The following is a 21,293-nucleotide window of genomic DNA, read 5'->3' as shown; positions in this document are numbered from 1 at the left end:
TCTTCTTGCATGAACGACTTTACTGTATATGCACTATGAACACGCACGCACGCATACAGACTAGCAAGGGGATGTGATGCACATGCATCATCTGCCCAAGCATTGCATTCACGTGAAGGTGGATGTAAGAATCTATAAATTGAGCAAGAAGGGGCCGAGCAACAAACTGTGCAGCAGAATGTCCATTATTCCTCTTAGTGCATGTTAAACTCAATACAGAGTGTGCATTAGAAGCAAAAGAAGCAACAATCTATTTCTGGGTGGTGGCTGACTGGACATTCGTATCAGTTTTCTGTCAGAAAGATCGAAGAGGGCCGGTCCATATTTAGTCCAGCGAGTCAACAATCTCTCCCTTTGTGTATAGGCAGCAGTCTTGACAGCTTGTTCGAGCCTCTGTGGCCCAATGACCCCACGAGCAGATGGAGGCGAACACAGTCTGCAGTCATCAGCTCCAGGCACAGCACACCCATGACGAACAGGGATGGGAAACTGACCCCTTGTGGTGAAGGAGGCCATAGTTTGAGTTTTTGATACCTGAGCAAAGCACACATTGTGCAAGGTTATTTTTAAAGAGGAAGTCAACCCCCCCAAAAAATTCTTGACAATAATATGTTTTATGCAGCCCCACTAGTCTAAATAAAGTATTCTGGTTAATATTGTGTTAGTGGAATATGAGTTAAGCAGCAAAATCCAGCATTTTATCAATATCAAAAGGCGGCCATTTTGTCAATTGCTGTTGAGTGAAAATGACATCATAGTTGTGAAGGTCTCAGGTAACAACCAATCACAGGTCAGCTTCAGAAAACAGGGGCTCTGTGATTGGTCGTAGCCTGAGCCCTGAGGAACAGAGATGTCATCTTAAATCAACAGCAAATGGCAAAAGGACTGCCCCCGAGATGGATAAAAATGGCTGGATTTTGCTGTAAAACTCATATTCTGGAGGGAATATTTGAATGTCTCACGATTCGATTCGATTCCGATTTTTGGGTGTGCAATCCGATTCAGAATCAGTTTTCGGTTAGGAGCGATTTTTTGAATGACAATGATTTTTGCTTCAATTTACAGATGGTCAAGGAATCGTAATGATCTACTCCAGTCTGACACGCAAATGCGCTACTCGCGGCACTTTTATCACTCAAAAGAACGGCTCCACGCAGCAAAAAAACAACTTTTATTGGAATAACTTGATCATGACTTTTTCCTTCTACTCTCTAATGTGGCTACAACTTAACAGTGTATCAAACCGCGTGGAACCACACTGCCCCTAAGTGGCCAAATCAGGTACAACATGAACAGCGCTCCCAATAAAGGCATACACAAACAAAGGGAAGACAGTATAAAATTATTTAAATAAAATCGATTTTGGGACATTTAACTCTTTGACCGCCATAAACGTTATAAAACGTTTAGTAAAAACCTACGGAGGGGCGCCGAGGACGTTAAAAGACGATCACTATTTTTTATTTTTTTGGAAACGGGTGGAGGAAAGCCTTGGGCAGCTGTGTATCAAGTATCAAGCAGATCTAGTTAGTTTAATGACTCGTTTTGGCCCCTAGATGGCAGCGATGACACTCTTTGCACAAGGTTGGGTGGGCCGCCCACCGTGGGCGTCAGTAGAAGACGTGAGGCGGAGCTAGAGTGTTGAGGAGACAATGGCTGATGATGCAACAATGGCGACCGGTTGCAAGCAGCTCACGCTTGAGCATTTTTTTCAAAGACGGAAAGCATCGATCAATACTAAAAAGCGCATTGATGTCGACGATGATGATGACTCCGAGCTTGACGCCAAAGTTGGAAGCCTTGACGCGACCGTTATGATCACGTAGTAAGCCTCACCGGCTAGCGCTGCTAACGCCGGAAAACGCGCAGCACAACCGACCGGGTACTTCTGCACAAGCGGAGATTCGATCGGGCGATGGAGAGTTGTCGAAAAGCATCGACCAATGCACATTGATGATGATGATGATGGTGAATCCCGAGGTTGACGCCACAGTTGGACGCGGCCTTTATTCTCACGTCATAAAGCCTCACCGGCTAGCGCTGCTAACGCCGGAGCTGCACAAGCGGACATTCGGTCGGACAATGAAGAGTACCCCGAGTCCAATGCATATTCATCGGAGGAGCGGGTACAGTCTGATCACGGAGAAGACACTGGTTCTGGACTACGATGCCACCATGAATGGAGTGGATAAGATGGATCAGAACATCTCTTACCACACGGTATAGCAACTGAAGGACATGAGGAAGCCAGACGTAACACCACCGTAACGTAATCCTGATATTAGACTTTATGGCAACGCACACTGCAGTATATACTTGCTATTCCCCGGAAAAAACGGCCTGCAAGAAAGTGTAGCTTCTGCACGCGAAGAGGCAATCGCAGTGAAACTAATCTGTTGTGCAAATCATGTTGCGTCTCCTTGCACGCAGGGGAGTGTTTCACAAAAAGAAAAACTATCGTTGAAACATCCACATAATTGTAAATAGCACCACAGTTGCACACATTTGTAAATAGTTTGCCAAATTGTTGTCAAATTGTTACACTGTTGAATGTAAATAAACGTATTTTGCTATCAAAAAACACTTTTTCATTCTTTCATGGACAAAAAGAAGTGTAAAATTCACTTTTGGTCCAAAACAAGCGCATTCGGATGAAACTAACCATTTTCTATTGTTGATTACTAAAGAACGGAATAAAGGTTTTTTTCTAATGAAAGATGAAAGTTCAATCTTTCATTTGGTAGTATGTGTGTTTCCGTAGTCCAAACAGAACATTTTCTGTGAACCTTGAAAGATCAGTCAAAATGCTTAAATCGGCTGGCACTGACAGCATCCCTTTTCTGAAAACGTCTGGCAGTCAAAGAGTTAAAATCGATTCTGAATCGTACTAAATGAGAATCGATTTTTTGGTACACCCCTAATGTTTAGACTAGTGAGGTCACACATATCATATTATTGTCAAGAAATGTTTAAGGTTGACTTCCCCTTTAAATAATTTCTTTGTTGCTACGCTACCAGGATTATGTTAAACCGAAATGCACCATAGTGCAGCGATCTGGCATGGTGGGCCAAGGAAGAACCCATTCAATTGCTTTGCCACCAGGTAACTAACTAAAAAAAAAACTTTTTTTTCAGACCTAATGAAAAAGGGGCTACCTAATTAAAAAATGACGACAAAATAATACAGTGCTGCTGGAAATTAACAGAGAAGCTATTTGCTCACAATTACAAAAAAAAAAAAAAAAGACTTGAATTTTCGGCCTTTTTCATTAATTTTTGTCTATTCGATAACTTATTCGGGACTTAAACCCCAAAACAGCATGTCGACACAAATCTACACTACCTGAAGCCATTAAAAAGTAGGTCAAGCATGGGGATTGCATATAGAGAATGTTATGTTAGAGACCGACTACTCTTTTGCATATGTCCTCATTCGGGTGCGAGAAAAAGCAGCCATTCAGAAATTTGTGTACGTTACCGCTCTACCGGAATGTTGCCTTTCAGGGAAAGTGAAAGGTCAAACATGAACATTAACATCTGAGACTGAGGATGGTATGTCATGCATGCACAGCAGCTTGACAGCCATAATTCTGCATGCGTGCACAAGTTTAATGGCAAAATAAAAGAATGTGTGCTGGAGTGACTAGGCACACACATAAAGATAGTCTGCAACAATTAAAAGGTAAAACAAAAAAAAAACTAAATTGAACTGAAAAATGACTGAATGGAAAAGGAACATTTGACAACAAATACTGGTAATAAAACTCACCTGGTTCATTTTAGTATCATTATTTAAAAGAGGGATAAAGTACACAATCGCTGCACTTTTTTTTTTAGCCTTTTATTCACAAAGTGCTATGATCAATAATCTATATTGTAAATATTTAACTATATTGCATTGTATTGTGTGTGTATTTTGATTTGCTTTTATTTTGCTTTCTTTTACGCTGCTTTTTGCAGCCAGGTCGGCAATGTCTTAATTTATTTATACGGATAAATACTTGTTAAATCGGTCATCGCTAGACTGCCCTGCATGTGAATTTGTGAGGGACTGAACAGGTTGTAATTAATGATGTTGCAGACATAATAAATCATTACATTTAAAGAACAAAGAATTGTGATGAAAACACAGTTTAACCCATCAAGGCCGGGAGCACGTGACCGCGCTTCTGCCTTTAAAGCCGGGAGAGAGGATATGTCATTTTGTTTTGACCAATTTTTGATCCCTTAGCCGATTCAATGCATCAAAACACGCACGAGAGGGTGACGTGGGCCTCGTAGCATGTCCTGGAATTTTATTCGAGCATTTATGGTTGACGCAGATTCGCGGGAGTTATGAAATAAATGACGCCATGGGAGGGAGGAATTCGAATCAGTGTAACGAGTCGACAGTGACATACTGTTAAAGAAATATGTTTGTAGACAATGAGGATGTTGAAAATTTGGACGACCTCGTAACAGAATGGACGACGAATAATTACCACTCGTTCCCCCCCGAGGTTATTACAACTGCGCTCCAATGTTGAAGGTAAATAAATATATATGGAGTTATATACCCGCAGATGCAACATTTGTTTGTTGATATTTATTTAAAATATTGAAGGCTTATAATAATAATAATAATAATAATAATAATAATAATCAACTTAGGTTTGTGTGAACGCCACAGGTGTAAGATCTAAAATGTTTTGGGAATTATGTTTCTATCTGCTACAGGAGCTGAATTATTTTAAATATTATTGAATTTCCAGGAAAGACTCAGGTTTTCAAGGGCATGTTTTGCCAGGCGCTTTAGGCCTTACTGGGCTAAAGAGGACTGTGCCAAACACAGCAAAAGTCTAAGCAGGGCAAAGGATGGAGATGAGTGAGACATTTTTGCTCAAGTTCCACTAAAGTTCCACGGTGACATGAGGGGGAAGGAAGGGCCCTGAAAACACATTTAAAACCGCTCTCTCTGTGTTTGGCTCTTCTTTCTGTTGAGATCTAATGTGGGGGGTGGGGGGTGGGGGAGCATGTGCTGCCCTTTGGGACTCGAAACACACCACACTCGTTAGAAGAAAACCCATGACAAAGAGACAGCTAAACTAGGAGACGAGAGATTGTATTCACTAATGTAGCTTGATGATTTCTAGTTTCCAGACCTCAAGGCGAATGAGAGAATTCCTAATCCAAAAGAATGCAAAAGGGATTTTTTTTTTTTTATGCGCTGGACTGTGGGGATACAAGTGCAGATGGGGGAGTTTGCAGAAAAGGGCAAAGAAAGCAGATTGGTGGGGAAAGGCAAGGGCAAAGCCTAGAATGCCAGGATGCGGCTGCCTCGGGGGCCTGTACACCCCCCTTGCTGCTTTGTGGAGCGATGCTGCAGGCTTGATAGATTTGTAAAATGGGCCAACTTTGGAAACATGCTCGCTGAGAGAACGAGTGCGAGAGAGAAAACGCTTTCTTCTAGGGTAGCTACAAGCATAAAGGAGAATACTGTCTAAACCCTCATTTAAAAAAGATCCATTAAAAAACAGAATTAAGGGAACAGATTTCTTGCGTTGAATATGACGGTGAATTTTAGAAGACTTTGCAGATGATTTTTTTTTTTGTGGTGCCTTGAGATAAGAGTTTAAGTTGTTCCTTGACCATGCTTGTAACTCAAAACCAGCAAAAATGAATATAAATGCAATTAATCCATTCCAGCCTTCTAAAAAAAAAAAAAAAAAAAAAAACAACTAAAATATTTTTGTAAATGCATTTTTTTAAATTAAATGGCCATTTAAAAATAATAAAAATAGCACCCGATAATATATTTTAAAAAACCATACATTAATGACATGAGCAGCTAAACGCAGAAAATAGAATTTTGAACCGCTATTTGCTACTGCCACCTGTGGCCGAAAAGTGCAACTGCACACTCCCTTCTCCACGTACGCAATACGCACATGACGTCACATTCACAGACAGAGGGTGTGAAATTCAAACCTGAATGCAGTCTGAAAACTACTGACCAGAGGCTTGCAGGCGTACGCATTGTGAACATCTTATGTGTCAATCTACTAATTAGAAGATATTTCAGTCATAAATGGTCTAATAAAAAGGCTATTGTAAAGATATTCTGGGCAAATTGTTACATCGAGCAACTTTAAATAAAGACAATTAAAACATTTTTTGTTAGTTCTACTTCATTGAACATTTTGCTGCTCATTCTAGTATTTGCGCCTCAGAGACCTAGGGGTAGGTAGTAAAAGACAACACGGATAAACAGTACTGGATTGTAGACTCAGCTCCTCTTTCAATTTCTCAGTACAGCAATAACATTGGTCTTTCTTTGCAGAGGATAAAGATTATATGTCTGTGATTATTGTTATATTATCTGTTTACATGCGTTGCTTTTTATGTAGCCGTTGCTTAAAGAGTAACCGCAGCGCCACATAGATGCTAACTGTTAGCCTGTGTGCCCATAGACTTTTCCCATTGTATGTTAGCAGTAAGCTAGCAGTTACTATGTGGTTCGGTGACAGTAACCTTCAGCTGAGAGTGGCAATAAACTGCTTGGAGACTCTTTTTTTGTGGAATACTTACTATTTTTATTTGCCAAACTGTTTATGGGATAATATTTTTGGGATTTCAGAACACAGGTACTCGAGACGGAATAGGATTTGAGGGGCTCATGTTGCTGGGTCAATGACTACACAGAACCCTGAGGGGCCCTAGGTAGAACGCAAAAAAAGAAAAGAAAAAACCCCACAATGGGTCCCTGTGTGTACAAAACATTGACATAACCTGTCCCCTCCCTCCTCTCTTTCTCTCTATTTCTCTCTCTTGTTCATTCATTATTTCACTCAATAGAAGAGAATGAGGAATGTTAATTAAAGGCTACAAGCTCCAAAAGAAAAACAATAGGGGGTACAGGCAGGGCTCTAAGGGAGAATGAGTGAGCAACAAACATCGTGGGCAGGTATCAAGAGCGGAAATCTAAGATTCATGACAAACACTCAAGACAAGGCTAAGAAAGCCCGACAAAAAAAAAAAAGAGACTGAAAAAATGGACAAAACGTGTAAATGCAAAAACATATACACATTAAGAATGAGTTAAACTTTACCTTCCAGTTGGCCAATTCTTGGAACTCAATGATCTTAATAAATCCTCCCATTAGAATCCCTAAAGAACATAGAGACAAGAGCACAAAAGACAGTACCACTTTTAATATATGAGAGCGTTTCAATTCAACCATAATGCAGATGAAGCACGAAATAGAGGCAAGCAGACAGTTCAGAGGTTTCATTCACTAAATTCACATTCGCTCAAACGGCGAGGAAACACAAAAATGTGTGGAGAGCACTGAAAGAGCAAGATAGTAGCGAAACTGTAAATGTAAGCATCAAAATTATTTAGCGTTACAGATATGCAGACAGGTTTGATTGATTGGGATGGTGAGAAGGAAGGCAGACAATAAGTGGATGAGAGGGAAGAGATAAGGAAGGAAAAGCAGTGTCTCTGTGATTTGTTCGCACATTGTTATCTCGCCTCAGCAGAGTCCTGCTCCAAACACGCTGACATCTCAATGCAGTCAAGGGGGCGAGGGACAAAAAAGGAAAAGCCCTTTGGGTTCGAGACAGATGCAACACTGAGTTTGAGGGAGTGCAACTTACCAAAATCATACATAGGGTACAAAAAAAGCCGATTGGACTTGAGGTAGCACAACAAACGTGACGTGACCTCACGTGACACTTTTTACTATGAGGCAGTTGCTAAAACTTAGTGAAGGTCTTAATGCTGCAGCAAATTTGGGTTTGTGTGAGTGTGCCATTGGGCGCATAATGCATAATAATTTTTCAGATTAAAAAAAACTAACAAAACATCTGTGTTTAAGTCAATCGGTCACGGAGGGGAAATGGTTTTGTCAGATTAAACAGAAACTCACCAAGGAACACAACAGCAACACTCTCTGGAAGAAAATGAAGCTTGAATTTGATAAGCAGATGAACCAAGATGATGCAGATACCTGTGTTAACAAATAGGAGGGAAGAGCAAAGAATGAATCGTGGTGCTCCTCACAGAGATGGGGGAAAAAACTATTATATTGTATGAAAAAAGCATAAGTAAGCAAGTTTGACGTCATCTGTTTGCCTATTGATACCAAGCGTTTTCAAGTTTGACATTCGGTCAGCCATCATCTGGGGTATTTTTAACTGGTGATTAGGTTATTTGCCAAGAGGGTGAAGTTGTTGAGTATCCTGATTAGCCATTCACAGGGCAGCCTCACCCTAATGCATATCCTGCAACCTACTTATGCTAAAAGGAACTAAAATCTTTGGAATAGAGTCAGTGCTTCACTGACCCAAGTTTACCTCTAAGTCCATTACATGGATTTACATGTGACAAACATATGCAATCATTAGAAATTCCGAGGTGAGGTTCCCAAGGGAGAGGCCCTGTGGCTTTGTCAGGGAAAAATTATCCACAATGGAATTTCTACACCCCTGTTCTTATAACATTTATAGGTAATATTGTATCCAAATGAAATTCTGATACTGTACACCGAACTTGTCTTTGAGTTAGGGTTGCACCGATCGATCAGCTGGAAAAATGTATCTGCCCCGATTTCCTTCATTTTGGGGGATCGGTAATCGACCGATCCCTTAAAAATAGACCGATCTTATCACTCTCCTTAGAGGTCTGAAAAAGTATTCTCTTCTGCTTAGATGACTAATAGGCTTTTATTTTTATTTGAGAGAAATACTTAATGTGCAGTTAAAAAAAAAAAGCATTATTTCACAATTATTGTTCAATGTTTTTCCAATAAAACAAGATTGGAACACTGAAGGTGGCTGCTTATTATGAAAAAAAAACCTGGATCGGCAAAAATCGAGATCGGCAGGTCAGACTTTTTAAAAGATCGGGGTTCGATGCTCGGCCGGAAAATTATGATCGGTGCACCCCTACTTTGAGTATTTAAAGCTGCTCTATGTAGGAAATTGAATTTCAAATGTGTTTCGTGTAACTGCAAAATAAAACTGCACACCCCCTTCTTCACATGCACGCTGCGCGCACTTGTACGAGCACAATTTTATGACTGAAGACTCAGCACAGAGCACACTTGTAACTCTCCCGATTCATGCTGGAGACCCCCAAATTTTAACCCTTGAACACACTTCTCCCGCTAATCGCCCGATTTTACAGGGAGGTAAACAGTTCATATTGTGGGGAATATTTGACGCAGTATCTGGCAAACCTGGCCCTGCTTACAGTCAGTTGTGAGACTCCAGCTGGGGTTGGCAAGTATGGCACAGAGGCTGGAATCGTCATAACCAATTAGCGATGTTTACAGAGATTTAAAAAAAATAAACGTTTTTGATGGCCGTGAATGCTCTTGGGAGAGTAGCGTTCACATTCCGCGAGCATTCTGTAGCTACAATAGACCATCATCACCTAGGAAAATAAGGCGGCTGAATAGATCATTACGAGAATGGGAATTCAAAGCCCAATCCGGTATAAAAACTATTGGGCCAGAGGTTTGCAGGAGTAGCCATTGTGAAAATCTAAGGTGTTAATCTGCTAATTAGAAGGTAATAGATAAAGTGTCTACTGTAAAGAAATTTTGGGGCAAAATCCTACATCGAGCATGCCATTATTTAAAGGTGTCACCGTATTAAGTGCCTGCAAAAACTCTAAATTGTACATTTTAAAGACCATAATATCCATGACAGATTGAATTACTTAATCCTCTTGACCCTGTATGCTCCAAGTACTTACACATCCTGTCTGGACTATATTGTTGCTCACGGCTACAACAGAGATGAACACAATGAAGCAACCTACCAATAACTAGAAGGCTAAAGAATATGGTCAACCCATTGGACTGCTCTTCTTCTTGGGCCTGGACTCCCGTTTGTACAGGCAGAATGGCCTTTGGGTTTGGCGGTGCTGGCATTGTTGGCTTGGTTGATGATGATATTGTGGAGTGGTTGGATTCATTTGCAAGGTTCTCTGTGCCATTACTCTTGCTACAAGGAGAAAAGCAGAGCACTATGAGTTACTCAAGAAACTCTTCTTAACATTGTACTTGTCAGGGTAGTTTTAATGCAACATACTTTTTTTTTTTTACATTTACTTGAGTATTTACTTTCACTACACTACACTGAGATACATTTTGCTCGCTACTTATATTTTTATCTACAGGTATTACTTACTGCTTACGTGATCTATTTTGGGTCATCACACACACTTGTGTCAGATGACTGTACCCAATCCAATGTAACTATTAGTGACGTTTGACTGCATTTAACCAATCAAACAGAGCAAATATTTTCAAAATGACTTGTTTTGTTGGCAGAAATCTCTATTTACCTTGCAGGTAGGTAGGAGGATAAGCACTAAAAAATACATATATGTACTTTGAAAAGAACAGCTACGGTATTCGCTAGTTCGTCAAATTCAACAATGGCCTCTTATTGTGATCTCAAACGCGAGAGTTCAAATTCGTTGTGACGGTTTCTTACCAATGACATTAACAAAAATGCAAGATATCCTTCAATTAATTTCGTTCATCGAGTTATATGCTTTTATTTTATTTATTTTTTAGTAACATTGCGAGACCCATAAGCTTCTCCACAAAGCACATAAGCTCAAACCTGACAGCAGCAATGTCTTGGGGTCGGTCGAGTAAATCACGAGCATCTTGAAAGTCATGTTTGGTCGATGAAAATTGGTTTTCAGAAACAGAAACAGAATCATCCTTATGGAGAGCGTCCCTTTCCGCGTTCTTTCTCTCGTGCACATCCAAAGTCTTTGCAATATCTGTTCGCTTTGACAAGCACGGGTAAATAACCAAAGCAAACAATAACAACAAAACGCGAACTCTAGTGGTTTCCATTATTGTACACATCGGTTCAAACAAGAAAACGAATGTTTGTCCTTAAAAAGACTGGCAATTCCATGTCAGCAGCTCCATGTCTGTTATTATTCCACTTCCTTAGTATGTTTATGGGAGTTGTAGTTTCTACTTTTACACGCATGCGTAGTGAACAGAACAACGTAGCTAAATGGCGCTTTGCTCTTAAAGTATATATATATATATATATATATATATATATATATATATAGTTGAGAGAACTATTCAAGTTTCAACATGGCAAAAATAAAATAAAAAAATTATATATCTATCTATATATATGAGAGAACTATTCAAGTTTCAACATGGCAAAAATAAAATAAAAAAATAATATATCTATCTATATATCTATATATCTATATATATATATATATATATTTATATATATATATATATATATATATATATATATATATATATATATATATATATATATATATATATATATAGATATATATATATATATATATATATATATATATATATATATATATATATATATATATAGATAGATAGATAGATAGATAGATAGATAGATAGATAGATAGATAGATAGATAGATAGATAGATATATTATTAAGTGTTAGATTAAGTGATTAAGATGTAAGGTTTTCCGTCGACGGACGCAATTTCCCATAAGCCATTGCAATGACGTCTGTAGTCATGTGCCTGTGCCGACCTAACGGAAGTGTACAATGATTGTAATACTGAGGCTTCATGAAAAGCAGACACTCAAGAACCCAAATAAGAGTGGTAATTCAGTTTTTGTTTTGTTTTTAAAGTCCTGGCGCAAAACGTTGAAATTGTTTACAATACAGTACAATCCATATTATACGATACATTGGCGGCTGGCCTCATGTTGATGTTGTATGGCGTGACGGTCTTGACCCATCCTAAGAAGGCAATAAAATACCCTTACCTTACAAAGTGTTCTTTTAATAATAATAATAATAATAATAATTGTTTTAAAAATGTTGCCTTCATGTGCTATCGAAATTATGGTATATACCATATGCCGAGTAGAAAATTGCACGTGAACACCCCTCATGTTGTATTTTGTACTGGACTACTGGGAATTTATTTTTGATACCCGAGTTTCCGAGTTGAGAGAACTATTCAAGTTTCAACATGGCGGGGAGCGCTGAAGGATTTGTGAATGGCAAGAAATGTTAACATTTATAAGGGCGTTAACGTCCGCTAGCACATTAGGTTCTTTTAGAATCTACACAATTACGTAGCATACACAATGTTGCTGTGACTACACAATCACATGAACAGAACTCAGTCGTAATTAAGAGTTTCCGAGTGGTAAGACTCATCTTTCCCATAGTGCATGAAGGCAGGGTAAATTGTACTGGATGTTTCAGTGCGAATGCACGCCCCCTCCCCTCCGCGTACGGTGGATAACGCTAAAGGCACGTTGCAGTGCTGCTCGGCGTCTACGCCCACTGAGGTGCCGCTGCTCATTTTCCTGCGGGAAAAGCTCATCACGGCAAGGCAAGGCAAGCAGGCAGGCAGGCAAGGAAGGAAGGAAGGAAGGCAGGCAGGCTGGGAGGGAGAGCTCAGGACTCGGAGTGGCCGAGTTCCATCAGCGACGTACAGCCAGCGTGACAAATGATGGCCCAGCACTGAAAAACGACAAGGCCGCCGGGTTGCGATCGCTCTGTCGCCTTCAAAACCCGCTGTCGTGTGTGTGAGAGTGTGCGTGTGTTTTTATGATTTCCACCTCGGACTTTAGCCGCCATTCGAGCCGAAACCACCCCTTGCCAGGAATGGAATTCGTATGACTGGACTGATTACCGGAGGAACCTTGTTGTCAACCTGCGGAGGAAATCGACGTGAGCTCTTTGCCACCTGCCGCAGAGCGCGACACCGCCACACCGCTCGGATCGTTAAAAGCCTGCGGACCGCTGTCCGAATCTTCCAGCACCTGGACACATCGGAACCGCTCTGTCTGCTGGCTGTGTATAGATAACACAAACGTGCCACCCGTGTGCTTTTCTGCTGCCTGTATAATGCCGACACATTTGCGTTTCCGGAGAAGGTCATACCTTGGGCTTTTATTCCTTTTTTCGCTTTCTACCTCGGCACTGTATTTCATCTACTCCGCTCCTGGCATCGGTAAGTCAAATGTAATGTTTTTTTATTATTAATATTTCATTTGCTGTTCTCTTGTGTGAGCTATTCGGCTGGTTAAGTCATGTGTGACAGCAATTGGGAGTGGAGACATGCGCCTATATGGGCTGATCCTCGTCAGATCCCCAATCTCGATGATGATTATGATGATGATTCCCGACTGGATGGAACTCAATCCCATAATACTTATGATGCTAATAAATAATAACAATAGGCTGTGATTACTAGATTATATTGATAATAGAGCTACTTGCTACTGTAATCCAGCCCATGTTAGCAGGCCTACCTACTATTATTACACAGCTCAAAATGATTTTGGCTTCAATTGAGAGGCCCGCTGAATGGTCCAATTCGACCATGTGTGTATTAAGCAAACACGAACCGCGACTCGCTGCTTATTGGTGTGCGAAAGGTTACACCATGAGTCATTGGCCTAAATGAGCTTCTCACACCAAATTGATACACAGAGACTACCGACAGTCAAGTGATCATGTCATCAATTTCATCATTTGTAAAGTCACGAGGATGTGTGTCATCGCAAATTACGTATTTCTTCCCCATCGCTTGCTTTTTTTCAGTGTGTATGGGACGCACCTGTGTCAGCCATATCGCTTTAATTAACTGCATCTCATCCATCCCTCATATGAAGCCCTCTAATCTTCGGGCATGGTCCAGCACTTGTTATCATCTGTGATATGAGGGGGCCAATCCTAGTTGCTGATTTGAGGATTAATACGGCAGATGCAAGGTTATTTAAAATCATTGAACAGGAGAAAAACTTTTGACTTTCACCTATTCCCCTTGACAATTCCGTGGAACTTTTCTGAAATGCTTCTACAAAGTACCAGTTGCAGAAACACTAGAAAAGCACAATGTACATGCGAGAGCATTTTCCCATTTACTGCTTGAGTCAGCATGGCTTGGATATCCTGTTGTGCTGGCTGAACAAGGCACTCATGCTAAAGCCAGGCTGCTTTCATTGGCTGTCATTCATTTAAATAAACCTGCAAAAAAGGCTGACGGTGACCACATTTTTAAAGAGATTTAAAATTGTGGACCTTAAAGTCCCTGCAAAGTGAAAATGTCTTCTAAATTTGACACACCACAGAGAAGTGCGGTTGGCAGCCCTTCCAAATTTGAATGATTAAAAAAATGCAATCATAAATTGAAAAAAAATAGCCATTGCATTCTCAAAAACATTCGACCCGCTGAAATAGTGATGCAATTTTCTAATGCCTATACACATCCCTACATGTTGAAGCCGTGACCATGAAATATTTGCTTAAAGCCTTTGGTAGCTAGAATATATCCCACCGGGTCATTGCAGGGCTTTCCATGCTGTGACAAAAGATGCTAGCCAGGAGCTATCTTGCAATCTATCAGACTTCCGAGTTGCAATTAAATCGCGGTTTGACAAAATGCGATTACGCAATCGTGAAAGGCTGCGATTTAAATGCCCATTGAAACGTTAGCGGTAGGAGAGAAAGAGGGAGCAGGAACGTCACCGCTGTAACTAAAGCCTGGCGCCATAAGTGCACGTCATTTTGGTGAGGTTTTTTTGTCTCATGAGAGGCCCTGAGACGAGTGTCTAACATGTTTGATTTTTTTGAAAACACTTCACAGTTGTTAGTTATGACTTTTCGGCTGCCGTAGTGTCGCGCGTTTTGCAAACTGAGTGCACACGCAAGTGTGCAGCAGCGGCTGATAAATTAGAGTTTTCCTAAATTTTGAGGCTAAATAGGTCTGTCTGTGGCCATATGTTGCGCCGTCCGATTTCATGAATGAAAATGAGGACGGACGAAATGATTATTGCGGGTCATTACTCTCCGTCATTTAGGAGCCGCCGCCTTAGCTTCTTTTAATGTACAAGTATTGTAGCATTGGTGAACTAATCGGGCCAAGCAGCGAACAAACAACTCTTTAATGGTAATTTGCAAGTAACTGTCGGCAGTAACCACGCCAGAATACAACAGCTCCGAACGCGCTTAGCTTACCAAAACAAAAGTCTGTGTTGCGCCCAGACCATGGGAAACTACGCAACCCGCGACCAACCCACAACGATTGCTACAGAATGCTAGTGGTTTTTGAAAATCGGAAAATGTTACGTCATATAAGCAGGTATAATTTTACTTTGCCTACACTTAATTAAGCATGTGTGAGTTCAGTCACTAGAGATTAAGTTTCATTTTTTAAATATGTATAATTTATATATTGAATTTATTTATTGATAAATACAGTGTTTAAAAAGTGCAGTGTTTACATGCCATATTTCATGCAACATGAAAAGTTGGATATGTTGAAGTGGTAAATTGTAACTATAACTGTAATTCTAGTCGAAAAAACCCTGTGATATAATGGCTTCATTTGCCTTTATCTTAAGATCCTGTAATCTATAATAGATCTGATATTGTTAATTATCGTTACTTTTTGTTGGGTAAAAAATTAATTGAAAAGGACCTCGCAATTTTCCATAATCGTTCAGCCCTACTTCTGAGGCACCTTTTGGTCGTTGGACAAGCAGCAGCTTATCTGTAGCGCCGCCTCATTGCTTGGAATTTTAAATAACAACTCTGAGCTGTTCTGCAAATTGTGACAGGGAAGATGCATTTTTTTTTCTCTGGGTGTTAGCACAACTAGCCAGTGGTAGAAAAGTGCTGAGTAATTCTAAGTAACTAGCAATTCCACCGGATATCCACTGAGGCGAACAAAGGTATAAAGTTATTATATAGTGGGGGATGGGTGACTCTTTCAGGTCGACAATTACGTCACTGCCCCCCCCCCCCCAAAAAATAAAATAAACAAACACAGAAATGGAAAATAAATCTCCAAATTCGCTTGATAGGGTCTTTAAAAATAATAATCATTGTTGGGGCAGGGAGTAATGTTCTAAGGCTGAACACGTTTGATTTTGTACTATTGCGTCCATAGAAAAGACCAAGGAAAACTTTTCTCTTACTCATCAAAATGGCGATTGATACATTCTCACTTTTTACACTGCTGTGGATAACTCAATCGATAATTAAATCGATTCTCATATGGAAGACACATTAGTGACAGGAATATCCTGTGTAAGTCCCATATCCATGGCCAATTCCATCCTCTTGGGTGTTGATTGCACGACTGAAATGGTCACGTGAAGTACTCGGGGTTAGAGCAGAACTGAACAAAGACCAGCAGCACTATACAATTAATTATACATGGTAACCAGGAGCAATACTGTTTCTCCAGCTGTTACTAAAAGCTACTTGAGTTTTTTACGCCCTGGGTGCCAGGCGGAGCTACCATCAGGCGAATGGGCTGAGGTTTTAAGGGCAGGTGCTTTCAAGCAACATAATCAGCTTTCTTTAGGCTTGAGGTGGCAAGGCTTACTGATCATTAGGTTAAGTTTCTGACCCTGTGGTCAGATGTGCTTCAAATGGATAAACAAAAACAAAAAAACTTGTAATTATATTAGCATTCTTTTTTTTTTTTGTGATGAGGAGCGAAAGGGTCAAAATTGAAGTCTCCAGTGACTAGTATGAGGGTGTCGGGCTCGTTGATGTTGATGGCTGAGACGACAATTGTAATCTCATGATTACAGTGTATATGATGTCACTCACAAGCTGATTTTAAAAGTAATCAGGCAATTGTAGTTTTCAGACAGCTGATACTTTACTCGTTAGTGAGTAACCCACATACAGTAAGGTTGGTTCCTGTTGTAAATAGCTAAATGAGATGAGCCCTTGCTATTTATTTTAGTAAATACTGCACCACGTGACCTTGTGTGTCTTCATGGGCATATTACGTAAACATTAGTAGTTGTATTTGTTTTTGTAATATGAACCATGAACGACTACATAACGAAACGGAAAAAAATCCCAATTGGTCCAGTGCAAATGAAGCCTTAATGTTTTTATGACAAGTCTATGGGGTAGCTGGGCGTCAAACACGCAATTTTCACACAAGTTTCAATATTGACCATTTTGTCCACCCAGCTTTTGTTCTTTTCAATTTTCTGCATAAGTATTCACAGCAGACATGACAGAATATTTGTCATTTGGGTTGTTCTGTAGCATTAGACAATAGGCAACTGTACACGCTGTCAGCTCTGTGTTCTTCTATTTTGGAGTAATATGATGTGAAAAATCATAGGGACAATTTCTTATTATGTGCCATAGGGCATTGCAAAGTAAGTCATAGTTAATGGGTAAATTGTAAGGACATGGAGTGGGATCTCTACTTTCCTTGAGTTGGGGGGTGGGGGGTTGATTCCAGACTTGAGCAGGGCTTCCTATGCTAGTCAGGTGGCTTCAGTGCAGAATGGCCCACTTTCGCAGCTTAGTTAAATTTTCTCTCCCCTTTTACGGGCTGCCCCGGTCTTTCCCTATCTGTCTGCTGCAACACACTTTCGTACATTGAGACCTCCACCTCTGTGTTGCCTCAGAGCGCGGATGCTGACTGATGCAGGCTGGGGATGCAGGCCACAGCTGTGCCTTATTGCAGCTGTTTATTTAATTAAAACATAAGAGAATCCCATTGGTGCAAAAAAAAAAGAAAAAAAAAGCGAAGACACAAATTCTATTTATAGGGTTGAACACAGATGCGTGCACACTGCACACACACCTCCACATCCGGGGAAAGCGGAGCAGCGGAGACGGGCCAGGTGGCTCCCTTTTGTCTCTGGGGAACAGGAGGATTTTTCCATTGAATAGCAGTGTGTAGGTGTGATGATCACATCTCAATATGCCACTGTGTGACTGTTGCTGCATTCATTTTGCTACTGGTGTCATTTTAGTCAGTGCCCCTAAAATACCAACGGGGGTAATGGCGACGGGCTGAACCATTTTGAAAAATTATCTTATTGTTGTTATTATTAATTTGGTTTTAATAAAAGGCTGACTGTCAAAAGTTTGCATCATTTCACACTTAATAAACTACCTCTATTGCAAAGCACAACTGGCATATGTTACACAAATGCACCTCTTTGGTAAAGTGTGACTGATAGGGTGTGAGTGTTTTTGCATTAAGTGTATTGTTGGGTATTTTTTGCCATTGTTTTGTGTAGTGTCATCTAGATGTGTTTAAAAATCAAATAATGCAATCAAAAAGGCGACCTTTCAAGTCTATCATCTCTTTCAAGTCCATCAACCCTTTTAACCCAGTCCCCTCCCTTGTGAGTGTGTATATATATAGTTATGTGTGTGTGTGTGTGTGTGTATATATGTATATGTGTATATATATATGTATGTGTGTGTGTATATATATGTATATGCACAGAGTATGTATATATATGTAAGCCTGTATATCTGGCATATTTAACCATTCATTGCCTACATATATTGTTTGTACCCATTTTTTTAAGAAGTGTAGTTTCATTGTCAAGGAACGGTATGTTTGACAGAGCACGCATATGATTTATTTTCAGGTGTCACCTGTAAAGAGGCTGTTCAAAGTCTATTTTCGGGTGTACGGTATATGGGTGTGTGTTTCAGGTTGCCCAACAGTGAATTACTTGTACACTGACTGTTCAAATGACAGGTTTTCGTGAGAGACCAAGATAAATTATTTAAAAACTTTCCACCTTTTAATGTGATTTTTATCGTGCACAACTCTATTTTTTGTTTAAGTGTCGGTTAACGAGGGGAAGTACACATCACTGAAATGATGTGGTTGCACTGCACAAGTTTCCACACTCTTATGGGTGGGGATGCAGTTATCTGCGAAATAAACCAAATAACGTTCAAACTCATGTTACATGGGAGTAAACACACACCAGCCAGCATTTGAAGTTACTTGGTTTGCTTAATATTAAAGAAAGACTACTATTAAAAAAATCAAGTATTTCTGATTGTGATGCAACTCACCCCTGAGGGAACAATCACCCATAAAAACTAATACAAGTTAACCCGGCTGACTTTTTGGGGGGAGAATTTTAACTGACGCACAACTGTTTTTGCTCAGTGAAATTTAGCTTTGTGTTAACCGTTAAGATTTCCAATTAATTTTACATGCCGTATTCATAACTCGGCTATTTGTTGCTCAGAATAACTTTGTCAACAGAGGTGTGAGGAGGTAAATGATTCACTCAGAGACATTATGACAAATCCTCAAGGAAACTACACTTTTAACTACACCATATGATGCACAAAGCGCTTTACAATGCCTCACATTCACACACCAATGGCTGACTAGATATTAGAGCATCATAATTCAAATAAAATACAACCTGTTTAAGAGTACGGTAATCCAAAATATTCCCATTGTGACATTAGGCTGTACAAATAATTTCATTTATTCTACTCCATTCATTGTAATTGTCCAACAACTACAGCCGTCGTAAAACATAGATCCCCATATGCTTATTCTTTTGTTTAGGGATGCACGATAATGGTATTTTCAACCGATACTGATAAACCAATCATTTAGAAAGTGCTGATGTCGATAACCGAAATGTAAAAAGATAATTGTTTGCAAAATTAATTTGAATACAAATATACTTTGAGTCCTACTATAAGTCTAACATGTACAAATACATTGAAACATTGTGTAAAGAACCATGAAGCTGAATTTTATTGACATCACTGCTTCAAAGACAACCGGTAACTTTGCCAAAACAAAACAGTCATGTTTTAAAAATTTAACATAAAACTGCAATGGTAACATTTAGGGTAGACACAGCAAAGAAAGACCACACTGGCGACTGCCATGTCGCCATGATGCTTCTTCTGTGAACATGAGGTCGCGTGCATAATGACATCACAAATATGCGACGCTACCATAGGAGAGGGGAGGGGTTGAGGAGTTGGGCGCAACTTGAGCCACAACCACAAAAGATGGACCAACGCGGCAAGTCGGTGGATTTCTTTGTCATCTGGTTTATCTGCATGATGTCAAATTGGGTACTTAATTGCCAATAATTATCTGCCACCGGTATTATCGTGCATTCCTACTCCTACTTTGAATTGTCTGTGTATGTGTGTGCGTGCGGGTCCCAAGCCTCCCACAGTGGCAAGCAAGTTGTCCGATAGGAGAACAAATGAAGCAGCGTGACTGACTGAATGTTGACGACTATTATGTCCATTTTGTTTGTCGAATGATAAGTTGATATAATAATTATCGTTACAGGCCTAATAAATGCATAAACGCACCGAAAACCCATAATAGACTGATCAATCTTTATTAGGGTTCAAAGTTTGTTGATGTTTGCAGCATAATGCAATGATATATAAAGCGCTATTAGCATGCACTGCTGTGGTACCAAATACCTTGCATATTGTTATTTATGCTGTGTAGTCACTGTCCTACATGTTCAAACTATGCAGGAAGATTTGCTGTCTTCGTGGCATATTTCATTTAGAGTTACATGTTTTTAGTTTTATAGACACCTTGGGCACACTGATTGATGTGTTGTTAGGCACATACAGTAACAGTATGTGATTGTTCCTATCTGTCCTCTTGAATGTGTCTGCCTAACTTCCTCAAAAACATTTGAATCCTAATTTGGGTAAGAACTGGCGCTCGCGGTGGTGCGGTAGCCTACTAAAAGAGAACAAGCTAATAAAGATCAGACAGATACGTATGTCCGAGGCTCTGTAGTTTGCACTTTGCAATGGAAGAAAAATGGAACAAGACTAGAGGTGTTTAGCCGCAGTGTTGATGCTTTGGGATGACCCGGCTTTAGTTAATGATGGTAAATGATTAACTTTGAACTTTGCTTCCTTGTTAACTTGATGAATAACACATGTTTAGCTTGTTGACACCACTGTTAAGGACATAAATCCCCAAATCATCCCCAGTTGGTACTCTCTGACCTCCATTAAAAGCCTTGTCAAGTTTATCCAAGTTGATACTTGCCAAGTGGTGCTCAGAGGCGGCATGACTTCAGGCACTTTGGATGTCATGGGCTGTGTTTGCAGTGGCGAGTGTTTGCATTACACATTTGATACTAAAGTGTGTTGATGATCATCAGATTTCTGTGGCAATACTTGTGCTCATGATGGCACACTAATGACTTTTTTGCATTTATCAAGCAGAAAATGGCACCGAGGCTTCTGGCCATCCCTCTCGTCTATAACGGCCCACTGTTGTGTGTCTCTCTCACCCGGCCAACTTTTATGCTGCCTGAATGATCATTTAGCTCCAACTATTCAGCCTCATATGGCTCCTTTCCAGATGACAATAACAAATGTGTCAAAAAGAGAGATAATGTATGCAACCTCTTACAGAAACTTTTTGAATTTATTTATTAACCGACAGGCCTAATAACAAACATGGCATGAAAAGGGCACCATAGGGAGT

At 40.0% G+C, this 21,293-nt stretch overlaps 2 protein-coding genes across 2 annotated transcripts in view; one reads left to right on the top strand and one right to left on the bottom strand.

Annotated features, from left to right (window-relative positions):
• Positions 1 to 10,979, bottom strand: part of slc9a8 (solute carrier family 9 member 8) — a 26,507-nt gene extending 15,528 nt beyond the window's left edge. The window contains exons 1-4 of the mRNA XM_086069732.1: positions 10,621 to 10,979; positions 9,809 to 9,993; positions 7,911 to 7,991; positions 7,089 to 7,147 (exon numbers count right to left, since the gene is read on the bottom strand). Coding sequence (XP_085925858.1) covers positions 7,089 to 7,147; positions 7,911 to 7,991; positions 9,809 to 9,993; positions 10,621 to 10,874 — 579 coding nt within the window. The 5' untranslated portion in view covers positions 10,875 to 10,979. The remainder of the gene's footprint in view (positions 1 to 7,088; positions 7,148 to 7,910; positions 7,992 to 9,808; positions 9,994 to 10,620) is intronic.
• Positions 10,980 to 12,268: 1,289 nt separating this feature from the next.
• b4galt5 (UDP-Gal:betaGlcNAc beta 1,4- galactosyltransferase, polypeptide 5) overlaps positions 12,269 to 21,293 on the top strand; it is a 40,260-nt gene continuing 31,235 nt past the window's right edge. Inside the window, exon 1 of the mRNA XM_086069373.1 lies at positions 12,269 to 13,001. Coding sequence (XP_085925499.1) covers positions 12,896 to 13,001 — 106 coding nt within the window. The 5' untranslated portion in view covers positions 12,269 to 12,895. The remainder of the gene's footprint in view (positions 13,002 to 21,293) is intronic.

Source organism: Leptonotus elevatus, chromosome 2, assembly GCF_054856555.1.
Source record: "Leptonotus elevatus isolate MCC_2025b chromosome 2, RoL_Lele_1.0, whole genome shotgun sequence".
In the NCBI taxonomy this organism is placed as follows: domain Eukaryota; kingdom Metazoa; phylum Chordata; class Actinopteri; order Syngnathiformes; family Syngnathidae; genus Leptonotus; species Leptonotus elevatus.
The sequence above is the reverse complement of the archived record's forward strand: the minus strand, read 5'-3'. Positions and strand labels throughout refer to the sequence as shown.